This window comes from Schistocerca nitens, chromosome 2 (assembly GCF_023898315.1).
Source record: "Schistocerca nitens isolate TAMUIC-IGC-003100 chromosome 2, iqSchNite1.1, whole genome shotgun sequence".
Taxonomy (NCBI): Eukaryota; Metazoa; Arthropoda; class Insecta; order Orthoptera; family Acrididae; genus Schistocerca; species Schistocerca nitens.
In genome coordinates, this window is record NC_064615.1 from 265003841 (window position 1) to 265016757 (window position 12917).

The 12917-nt window shown below is 45.2% G+C and overlaps 1 protein-coding gene across 1 annotated transcript in view; it reads left to right on the forward strand.

Moving 5' to 3' along the window:
• The window catches only part of LOC126234348 (juvenile hormone acid O-methyltransferase-like), a 110091-nt gene that overhangs the window by 12613 nt on the left and 84561 nt on the right, over positions 1-12917 (forward strand). The window contains exon 2 of the mRNA XM_049943035.1: positions 9554-9711. Within this exon, the coding sequence (XP_049798992.1) occupies positions 9559-9711 (153 nt within the window). The 5' untranslated portion in view covers positions 9554-9558. The remainder of the gene's footprint in view (positions 1-9553; positions 9712-12917) is intronic.

The following is a 12917-nucleotide window of genomic DNA, read 5'->3' on the forward strand; positions in this document are numbered from 1 at the left end:
TAACCACTGCGCCACCTCGCTTGGTGGTTGAGCTGTCCTTGTAGGAACAGTACTGTTCGGTCGTAGCATAGCCACTACAGGTTTGTGGTCGGTGAGGAGGATCACTTTACGTACATAAATGTAATCATGATATTTCTTGACTGCAAATAGATGTGACTGTAATTTGTTTGTGCGAACTCAATTTGTCGTTCAAAATCATGATGTCGATGAGACAGAACGGCGCCTATGTTGTAATCTGAAACATCTGCAGCAATTGTGAGCATTTTGCTCAGATTGTGTGTCGTAAGACATTTCCCATCAAACAAACATTGTTCTAATTTATTGAATGTACTTTGGCATCCACTGTTCCAGTTCAATATGGTGCCTTTAGATAACAACATATACTACAGGTCACTGATGGAAGCCGCATGAGACAGAAACTTCCGATAATAATTTATTTGTCCTAGTATGGATCGTAATTGATTGACGTCCTTGGGAGCCGCAAGGTTTTTAACGGTGTGTTGCAGCGTAGGCTTGATGCCGAGTGCAGACAGTATGTGCCCTAGCTATTGCGCTTCGCATTGAAAGAAGACGCACTTGGCCTTGTTGCATTTCAAATTTGCCACTTTCAGAATTCTGGAAAATAAATTCCAAATTCTGCAAGAGTTGCTGTGGAGTTGTGCCCAAGACAATTATGTCAACAAGGTAGTTCGCAGCTTTCGGAGCTTTCCGAAGTAACTGTTCTGCATACTGCCGCAACAAATTCGATGCTCTGGTTATTCCGAACGGCAACAATGTGTTATGGTAGAGACAAAATGGTTTATTTCTTACCATAAATCTGCGTGTCTGCGTATCAAGAGCCTTGCATATATGCCTGTTTAAGAACTACACACATCAAAAAAAGTTATGCATCACCTCGGTTCCGAGAGTTCCGGAAACTGTACAGAATATTGCAATAGAAATCAACATAAGCGTCATTTCCGCCCATTTTATAGCTCATGAAAACCACACATTGTATGTTGTACCAGCATACAGTGAGACCTTCAGAGGTGGTGGTCCAGATTGCTGTACACACCGGTACCTCTAACACCAAGTAGCATGTCCTCTTGCATTGATGCATGCATGTATTCGTCGTGGCATACTATCCACAAGTTCATCAAGGCACTGTTGGTCCATATTGTCCCACTCCTCAACGGCGATTCGGCGTAGATCCGTCGGAGTTGTTGGTGGGTCACATCGTCCATAAACATCACTTTTCAATCAATCCCAGGCATTTTCGATAAGGTTCACGTCTGAAGAACATACTGGTCACTCTAGGCGAGCGATGTCGATATCCTGAAGGAAGCCATTGACAAGATGTGCACGATGGGGCGTGAATTGTCCTCACCAATATGCTGCCGATATGGTTGCACCATCGGTCGGAGGATGGCATTCACGTATCGTACAGCCGTTACGGCGCCTTCCATGACCACCAGCGGCGTACATCGGCCCAACATAATGCCACCCCAAAACAGCAGGGTACTTCCACTTTACTGCTCCCGCTGGACAATGTGTCTAAGGCGTTCTGCCTGACCGGGTTGCCTCCAAACACGTCGCCGACGATTGTCTGGTTGAAAGCATATGCGACACTCATCGGTGAACAGAAGGTGATGCCAATCCTGAGCGGTCCATTCGGCATGTTGTTGGGCCCCTCTGTAGTTCGCTGCAATGTGTCGTGGTTGCAAAGATGGACCTCGACATGGACGTCGGGAGTGAAGTTGCTCATCATGCAGCCTATTGTGCACAGTTTGAGTCGTAACACGACGTCCTGTGGCTGCACGAAAAGCATTGTTCAACATGGTGGCGTTGCTGTCAGGGTTCCCCCGAGCCATACTCATTATGTAGCAGTCATTCACTGCAGTAGTAGCCCTTGGCCGGCCTGAGCAAGGAATGTCATTGACAGTTCCTGTCTCTCTGTATCTCCTCCTTGTCCGAACAACATCGCTTTGGTTCACTCCGAGACTCCTGGACTCTTCCCTTGTTGAGAGCCCTTCCTGGCACAAAGTAACAAGCGGACGCGATCGAACCGCGGTATTGACCGTCTAGGCATGGTTGAACTGCAGACAACACGGCAACACGAGCAGTGTACTTCCTTCCCGGTGGAATAACTGGAATTGATCGGCTGTCAGACGCCCTCCGTCTAATAAGCGCTGCTCATGCATGGTTGTTTACATCTTTGGGCGGGTTTAGTAAAATCTCTGAACAGTCGAAGGGACTGTGTCTGTGATAAAATTTCCACAGTCAACGTCTATCTTCAGGAGTTCTGGGAATCGGGGTGATGCAGAAAGGTTTTTTGATGTGTGTAGATTGACGAGGTACACACAACCAGCAAATTTTGTCATCAATTCTACCGACTTTGGAACAGATTATGAATCGAAAATAGAGTGAGAATTAACTGCTTCTTTACAAACTCCGCAGGTGTGAAGGGAGCCGTTTGGAATCTATAGAACTGCGATCGGCCTTGCTCATTGGCTCCCTGTTATTGCTTCTATAGCCTCATTCTATTCAAGACAGTCGATTTCTTACTTTACTTTCTCTTTCAACAAAAATGGTTGAAATGGCTCTCAGCACTATGGGACTTAACTTCTGAGGTCATCAGTCCCCTAGAACTTAGAACCACTTAAAACTAACTAACCTAAGGACAACACACACATCCATGCCCGAGGCAGGATTCGAACCTGCGACGGTAGCGGTATCGCGGTTCCAGACTGTAACGCCTAGAACCACTCGGCCATCTCTTTCAACACAAAAGGAATGTCGCGTGTTTTGAAAAAATTTGACACAGCATTCGACTTCAGCCTAACTAGGGCCTTTGTAACCTTTGATACTGCTTGTTGCTTCGGGAAATATTTCAAAATATTTTTTGCAACAGTTGATTTAACTTTCCATTGGGAATGTCAGTTGAAATTTGATTTTCTCACTCGTGACCAAAGCATTCAAGACGCAGTAAATTCGTTGCTTTATCGGAATTTACAATTACCGACGTAGCTCGTTTCGTAAGTTGTTTATACGTAACATTGCTTAGAAATGGTCTTTTCACGGGAATCTCCTGATTCTAGCAGCTGAAGAGCGAACTTTCAATCTGTTAATGTCGGCATTCCTAAAATTCTGCACTTCTGCAGATATACGATTGAAATTGAAGACCCTGTGTCAATCTGAGACTTGACCGACATTTTGTTAATTGGTAGAGTTACAGCTAACGACTTGTTATTGCCAGCAAAGATGGAATTCACATGACGTGTCATCCGTGAAAGTTTTTGAATTTACAAATGTTAGTTATGAATAGTACCTGACTTTCTACTTTTAACAACTGCGGTATGCTTGAGTGTCTGCAGCGTTTCTCGGTTGTGCCTCGCTTTACACACCTCAGCCCTCTATCTGGTCTTTTTACAGCAATTACGACAACATTGTAATTTATAATTTCTAACTTTTTATAACGGTTTCAGTCGAGTAGCGTGCGCGCCCCGTGTTTTCCACGTGCGGCCCTGCTGTTTGCTTGGCGACGTCCACTGTTTGTACTCACTGAAGACGTCAGCATCGTCGCACTGTATTACTTCAGCAAATACGTGTGTTGGTTTGTATACCCAAGTGAACGGCAAATAATTTTGTGACGACACATTTTTTAGACAAAGCTGGCTCTTTTCTGATTGATTGTCAGGGGAGTGCATGACAAGCGTGTTACGATTTAGTGAATCTGCATAAGATTTCTTACGTTGATCATTTTCTCATTTTCACAATGAAATTTACATTCCCGAGTCTGGCGCTAGTTCACTAGTTATAGCTTTGATCAGACTTCTTGAAACGTCGAAAACATCTTGAGAGGCACCCACATGCCTTGCTCACACTGTGGCATCAAGTAGTCAGGCCTGGAAGATGAGTGGTCTGCCAAGCGAGTGGATTCATTCTTATTTATCGAGTAACATGAACTCTAGTACTCACACTTAAGTTACAAGTTATCCTCCTATTTGATTAATACGCAACGGAAACACGCATCTGACTATCAGTAATTTACAGAACTCTGACTGTACACTACGCACTGGCAGTACCACATTTTCTTTCTTTTTTATTTAACGACTTTTGTAACACGTGGCCACCGCACTTAATACGAATGGCGCACACATTATATATTCGGGACATTATGACAACATACAATTCGAAGGAAAAGTCCACCAATCTTTTTCTTTTCACTATCTTATTTATTCCGATAAATTCTCTAACCTAAACACACAAATTTTATAACCTACAACAATAACACATGAGAAATTCCGCCCAGTGGGCATGGCTTTACATTGGTGAATCTCTATATTATGGTCTCGTAATTATTTAACGCTACAGTGCACTTTCTGGATAGGATGGTGGATCTTTTATTATTTCTCACACTTCGACTCTCACAATCATCATCACGAAACTATCCTCCAGACCGAGCGGTACAGAAGGAACAAGCATAACCCACTAATCTTTTGAAACTACCTTGCTACTCTCCCATGCAAACCACACATACCCAAAATTACATGACATACATCACACTACAATATGAAATACAAAACACTAAATAGTCACAACACTATCACTTTCAGCTTTCCCACTTCAATTAATATTTATCCCAGTTTCACACGACACTGCCCCACTTCGTAATTCTACTTTCCTACTATGAACTCTGGAGATATATGCACGTCTTCCTGTGCAATGCAAGCCAAGTGGCGTTGCTGGATAGACGACCGACTCACCTTGCTTCTCTCTCAGAGTTTGAATCTAGCGTCACACGGAATCATGTCACGCAAAGTAATATTAAGAACGTATTCATCACACACGCGAGTCCTCAACTGATCATGGACGAGTACTTCTCTTTATCCTATGTCTCATACACAGATTGAGACTCACACAGTACTCACCACGTGGAAGTACTCGTCTCTAATTTCAAGTCCTGCACACGCCATTCCTTAAATATTTCAACTTATGGTACACACGCTATTTCTTAAATATTTCAACTTATTGTACACACGCTAGTAATTCAGCTTAACTTAAGCACACGGAAGTATTTCAACTTATTGCTACACGTGGTTTCATTGTGACCGTTGGTCACTTTCGAAGATTACTACAATCCCATTAATATTACCTGCCTGACATTTAATTCTCCCCATAAAAGTTCCTGAAATAGAGAAATTATTATTTCAAACTACTCTTAAATATTCCACATGCATACCATGTCTCCACTCTTTCGTCATTACGGAGCACAACTAAAACAGGTCTTAACAGCACAAGATCCAGCGGCAGAGTGCTGAAACATGGCCGTTCTCTAGGTCATCTCGCACCTCTGTCGAGGTGGGGGAAGACCATGCTACCGTATTGGTCAGCCACATTTCAGGCGCTCAAAGCTCAGGTAAATTTCATCTCTTTGGTCCCACCAAAGGTGGCCAAAGGATCGTCTCAAAGATGATCATATATTCACATTCACTATCTGCGGTTAGCAGACGACCATACATTCATTCATTTCACAGATCTCACCAAACTGGATGTAGGGATTTACTTTGTGGGAGTGCACATGCGATCAATTAAATAAATAAATGGTCATTCTTTCCCACACTGGTATCCGGCTTCGCTGTATTAATTGAAATTGAGTTATTTTACAAAAAAATGTGTTGTTCTGACAAAAATAATGAAGTATGTTGTACCTATTTTCAATGTCGGGCGGTACTGTACCCTTTCAATCTATGTCTGGCAGCAACAACATGAACTCAAGCGTTTCCTCAATTTCAGGATATGAGGGGGGTCATTGGTTTACAAGTAGGTGACAATTTCTGATAAAGATGAAATATAGTGGAGGCGTGCATATGTAGTAAAAATGTTTTTCTTTACACATCACCTCATATCTGATGCATGGGCTATGCTGTTTCAGTCGCTAGAACGCAACTGCGTCTTTAACTGCAGTGGTTGTTCTCATTGGCCATGGCCTTACTCTCTTCAAGCTTCTAGTAGGGCCCAGTGCGCCACGATGAGCTACTGGCTTGCTCACAATTGTTGCAGTAAATTCAGTGTTTCTTGTAGGACGAGTACTCGTTGGACCATGACTCAGAACAGTTTACAAAATTTATAAAAATCTTCTCGGAAAGGAAATGGATTAGCAATCCTAGAATGTAACACTCATAGGATAAAGCCACGCAATGTTGGCACAAAGATCATTGTAGAGAATTATGCGTTTTAAGTCACGTGAAAATAAAATTTGTCCTGCTGAGTATTCTTCCTTCTCTTTCTGTATTGTTTCTTTTTGCTTGTCATCCAAAAGCTGACGGGAATGCTGTGAGTTTGCACTGATCAACATTTTCGGGTTATGATTCGTTACACAAAATGTTGACTGGTGAACATCATTTTCAATTTGTGAAGTCTTCCAAGTCGCCAAAATGTGAACCCAGTAATTGAACGCTACCACTAACTCAGCTGAAACATCCACGGTAACAGAAAAGGGTTTGCTTGGTAGTCGACTGCACGCTTGCACGCTTGCTGATTAACACTTGTTTGATAGGGAGGTACTATAATAGAAGTGTGGCAGCGGAATAATAAATAATAAATAACATTTAGTAAGAAATGTTACAAATACAAATAGTTCTTAAGAATGGTACACTTTGATGTGTGGCACCTTACGTCCTAAACCTAATACAGTGATGTCTAAATAAATTTGTTGTCTCTTGGCAGTCTATAACTATCGCTATAACTGGTTCTAGTGTGTGGATACTGTGGTAATGGTCCAAGTTCTCCATAAATAACAACTACTACGTCGGGGAAGATAGTCTTCAGAGTAATGTACTGAGCTGACTGCAGGCATTAACTGAACTGTCCAACGGCTCAATCATAATTGACTTAGTGTTCATGGTGTGTCGTGTTTTGGTGACTATCGGCAGAAGGATTTCTGGTTCTGCAGATACAGAGCGGAAGCAATGTAATCCCTGGTTGGCAGCGCTCCCTACGGCGGTTGGACACACTATCGGTGGACTTATACGACGCGCAGGAGGAAGTGGCACAGGAGCAGGAAGCTGTCCGTGTTTGTGAGCGCCACCTTGAGCCTGCTGCACGGAGACGACAAGGGAAACTCCCCATCGCACCCCCCCCCCTCCGTCCCCCCCCCCCCTCAGTTTGAGTGGTAAGAGAGACCAGTGGACAGCCTGTCAAAAACTGAACGCAGATCAAGCATGAAAGCAGAAAGGCCTCGTTGTTGGACTACGAAGCGAGCGAGCAGTGTTCAAAGTTCGCTCCAGTCAACATTTTCTTCCGCTGTTCGCCGTATGCAAATTTGTGTGTGTGTCGTGGTGTAACTTCCGTTTTCAACAGGAAGGTGTAAGGATGGGACCTATAATGAAAGTTGATTCTGCCAGCGACTCTATTAGTAGCCGATAGGAAGCGGCTTGCGAAAGGGAACCGCAATCGTTTGATGACAAGGTGAGAAATCAGCCGAATCCTCCACAGTTCAAGTGTGTTATACACAGCATTAGTGACAGTACGTTTGTCATATAATAGGAATCGCTTATCGACGCATCTAACCTGGTGACCGAGTGAAACACGCCTCTTTGCCCAGTTTAGGTGTTCAACGTGACCACTCCCGAGGAAATGATGAAAATTTAACAGTTTGTCACATAACGTGCAACAAATGAACACAACAGTTTCCCAATCACACAATTTCTCTGTGCTCTGTAAAAATATATGTTTTTAACGTGTTTAAAGTTGAGTTCCGGTTTGGAATTTTGGCCCTTGAATTCCTTTGTTGTAACATAGTTCACACTCGTTTATTTGTTGTTTTCGTTTTTGTGAGATGTCTAAGTGGTGTCTCGCCTCCTCTCACTATTCATCACATTTACTAGCGACGGTAGTGTATTCGTACCCCATGACTCATATTCTATACCCAATATATAACATGAGAACAGCTAGGACTACAGAAAGCGAATAAACATTTCAGTGATCGGGCGAACACTTCATAATTTTGTGAAAAAAAGGAAAAAATGAAAGACACAAGAGTATTGAACACAGCTCGTCCACTTTGTAGTACAACACCTTGACCACTTAACCACAACCCCGCGGCTCTTCTGTTTCGCTCAACGTAGCACTTGTTAAGCTTGCACCGTTCACTGTTTCTATTTTGCAGTTGAGTACACCTTCTTCCTTTTTTCGTCCTTGACCTGTGTTCAGTTTCTGCCGGGCTGTCCACCACTAAATCTGAGTGAGGTACGATGGGGAGCTTCCCTTGTGAGAGGTGGCTGACGACTGGTCTGCATCTGTGGCGGCAGACGGTAAACACTGTTTATCTCTCGCTTGGTACACAACATTTTGACTGTGCCTAAACTGATTCCTGTTGCTCTTAACAAGACGTATTCTGGAATAATTAAAGTATTTCCATCATATGTTATAATTACAAAGAAAACAGTAATATGCCCATTGTGCCAATAATTATCTCAGGGTTGCTTTCCTGGTGTTTGTTGTTTCTTTGAGACAAACTGAAAAACTTTCAGGCAGAAGTTTAACGCTGGTGCTGTAGTACATCTTATAGTTCACCCTGTGTACTAATCTCACAAAGTTCATTGACTGTTTCTCTTTCCTTCAATAAATTTACGTTTTCTTTTTGGCCATGACCCATTTTATTTACCTCTCCAGACAGAGCGAAATACTACTTACCTGTGTATCTCTAATCAAACAAAAAACAAACAACAAACGCCGTCCAAACAGGCCCTGAAGAGACAACAGTACCGAGCGGACGCCGTGTCATCCTTAGTCCTTAGGCGTCACCACATGCGGTTACGGACGGGAATGTGGTCAGCAAACGGCTCTCCTGGCCGTTGCCACCTTTGATGACACTATGCTACAGCGAACATGACAAGAAATCGAGTACCGTCTTGATGTGCTTCGTGCAACTAAACACTGTCAAAAAACTTTTATAAACACTGATTACAGTAAAAGAAATTTTGTTAAAATATTTCAACAACTGCCACTGTAATAAAATTTTGAATTTGTAAAGGGACTTTATGGACACGCTGTATATCGGCAAGCAAAGACCTTCTAAGGACACATCCCACAGATACCAACTCTTCCTCACAGATATTGGCAATGGGGCCGCAAGAAGGATAGTCGATACTACACCTCAGACAGTGGCGCCAGACGGAACAGTCTACTAACTCAATGGCGCCACGGCTTAACTGGTGCCGCTACCTCTCTGTCAAGTAGCTCCACAATTGGCCTCACAAGGGCTAAGTGCACCCTGCTTGCCAACAGCACCCGGCAGACCCGTACAGTGACCCATACAAATACCAGCCAAGCCCGACATTGCTTAACTAGGGTGATCTCACGGGAAACGGTGTTACCACTGCGGTAAGGGCGTTGGCGTGTATCTCTAACCAGCACCTCATAATTGCCTGCATTCGCCAACAGATGGAATCTGCAGTAATGTTTATAGATGTACCACCACTGAGGAAATGAGTTTATAAAGCAGACGATTTGAATACACCGTGTTAGCTGTGCGAATTAAAATGCTCCTGTGCCGCCTGTCGTGTTTCAGGAGTGATGGACAAGCCTGAGCTGTACGGGAGGTACAGTGGACCCATCGAGGCGGCGGCGGCCAGGGCTCTGGACGAGGTGTGGCCGCTGCTGCGCTGGAGCAGGCCCGCGCTGCCCGTCCTCGACATCGGCTGTGGACCCGGGGACGTGGCTGCCAAGGTAGGCTGTACGCTACTGCCATGTTGGTCGAGACATCATAGCGAGGAACTGGCCCCAGTCTTTCATGTAGGTACCGTTTAAAACCGAGAGTTGCCCAAATCTCTTCCTGCACTAAAGAGCCAATGGAAGTGGTACAACTGCCTAATATCGTGTAGGGCCCCCGCGAGCAGGCAGAAGTGCCGCAGCGCGAAGTGGCATGGAGTCGACTAATGTTGAAGTAGTGCTGGAGGAAATTGACTAATTGACTTCATGTATCATGCACGGCTGTCCATAAATCCGTAAGAGTACGAGGGGCTGGTGATCTCTTCTGAACAGCACGTTGCAGGGCATCTCAGATATGCTCAATAATGTTCGTGTCCGGGGAATTTGGTGGCGAACGGAAGTGTTTAAACTAACCGGCCAGCGTAGCCGAGAGCGCTAACGCGCTGCTTCCTGGATTCGGGTAGGCGCGCCGGCCCCGGATCGAATCCGCCCGGCGGATTAGCGACGGGGCCAATGTGTCAGCCAGCCGGATGTGATTTTTAGGCGGTTTTCCACATCCCGCTAGGTGAATACCGGGCTGATCCCCTCGTTCCGCCTCAGTTACACGCGTCGCAGACATTTTAAACACGTCCGCACTATTTCACGATTTACACTAGACGCAGACAGTTGTGGTACACTGATTCAGTCCTGGGGGGTACGGGGTGGCGGCAGGAAGGGCATCCGGCCATACCTAACACTAACACTGCCAAATCCGTTGTAACCACGCCGACCCTGCGATCGCTGCGGGACTATGTCGTAAGCGAAAGAAGAAGAAGAGGAAAGAGGAAGTGTTTAAACTCAGAAGAGTGTTCCTGGAGCACCTCTCTAGCAATTCTGGACGTGTGGGGTGTCGCATTGTCCTGCTGGAATTGCCAATTCCGTCGGAATCTACAATGGACATGAATGGATGCAGGTAATCAGACAGGATACTTAGGTACGTGTTACCTGTCAGAGTAGTATTTAGACGTATCAGGGGTCCCATATTATTCCAACTGCACACGCCCCACACCATTATACGGCCTCCACCAACTTGAGCAGTCCCTTGCTGACATGCAGGGTTCATGGATTCATGAGGTTGTCTCCATACCCGTAGATCTTCATCTGCTCAATGCCATTTGAAACCACACTGGTCCGACCAGGCAACATGTTTCCAGTCAGCAACAGTCCAATGATAGAGTTGACGGGTCCAGGCGAGGCGTAAAGGTATATGTCGTGCAGTCATCAAGGGTACACGAGTGAGCCTTCGGCTCCGAAAGCCCGTATCGATGATGTTTCGTTGAATGGTTCGCACGCTGACACTTGTTGATCACCCAGCAAAGAAATCTGCAGCAATTTGCGGAAGTCTTGTACTTCTGTCGCGTTGAACGATTCTCTTCAGTCGTCGTTGGTCCCGTTGTTGCAGGATCTTTTTCCGGCCGCAGCGATGTCGCATATTTGATGTTTTACCTGATTCTTGATATTCATGGTACTCTCGCGAAATGACCTACGGGAAACTCCCCATTTCATTGATACTTTAGAAATGCTGTGTCCCATCGCTCGTGCGCCGACTATAACAGCATGTTCAAATTCACTTAAATCTTGATAACCTGCCATTGTAGCAGCAGTAACCGATCTACAACTGCGCGAGACACTTGTCCTATGTTGGAGTTGCCGACCGCAGTACCGTATTCACCTGTTTACATATCTTTGTATTTGTATACGCATGCCTATACCAGTTTCTTTGGCGCTTCAGTGTATATCTAGTATACCCTCACCTTTTTGTCTCTCGGAAAATAGAATCCCAGTACCTCACTCTATCCCACATATTTGAAAATTCCGGCCGGTGCCATAATCTGTCCCCTCCTCCCGCCTTCATTATATCCCTACACACCCTATGTCCTTCCCCAGGGTAATTTCAACCACCTTCCCCCACGCCGGCCGCAGTGGTCTCGCGGTTCTAGGCGCGCAGTCCGGAACCGTGCGACTGCGACGGTCGCAGGTTCGAATCCTGCGTCGGGCATGGATGTGTGTGATGTCCTTAGGTTAGTTAGGTTTAAGTAGTTCTAAGTTCTAGGGGACTGATAACCACAGCAGTTGAGTCCCATAGTGCTCAGAGCCATTTGAACCTTCCCCCACCAGATCATGAATTTGACTGTGCGATCTGGTCGCCCTACCAACTATATATCACTTATGCTACCGCTTCCGTTGCCAATGGATGCCCCAACCGCCGCATTCGCTGCGCTGCTATATTCCTACCCACCTCCTGCTACTTACAAACCATCTCTTGACTCTTCCCAACACTCACCCCACATCCTCAGTGATATCAGTACCTTCTGCATAGAAATTGCTGACCTAAAATCCTACCAGGAGCCCCTAACAACATCATTCTCACACCAATAAAAACTACACATATTAAGCAACATCTCATATAGCTTCAAATCGTCATTTAACCCTTCTCGCCACAGGCAACAAATCACCTGCACTGAATTCCTGCTTGTTTAGATCCGCCAGGTTCATAGGACTGTATTCTATATTTACACTACTGGCCATTAAGATTGCTACACCACGAAGATGACGTGCTACAGACGCGAAATTTAACCGACAGGAAGAAGATGCTGTGATATGCAAATGATTAGCTTTTCAGAGCATTCACACAATGTTGGCGCCGGTGGCGACACTACAACGTGCTGACATAACGAAAGTTTCCAACCGATTTCTCATACACAAACAGCAGTTGACCGACGTTGCCTGGTGAAACGTTGTTGTGATGCCTCGTGTAAGGAGGAGAAATGCGTACCATCACGTTTCCGACTTTGATAAAGGTCGGATTGTAGCCTATCGCGATTGCGGTTTATCGTATCGCGACATTGCTGCTCGCGTTGGTCGAGATCCAATGACTGTTGGCGGAATATGGAATCGGTGTGTTCAGGAGGGTAATACGGAACGCCGTGCTGGATCCCAACGACCTCGTGTCACTAGCTATCGAGATGACAGGCATCTTATCCGCATGGCTGTAACGGATCGTGCAGCCACGTCTCGATCCCTGAGTCAACAAATGGGAACGTTTGCAAGACAACAACCATCTGCACGAACAGTTCGACGACGTATGCAGCTGCATGGACTATCAGCTAGGAGACCATGGCTGCGGTTACCCTTGACGCTGCATCACTGACAGAAGCGCCTGCGATGGTGTACTCAACGACGAA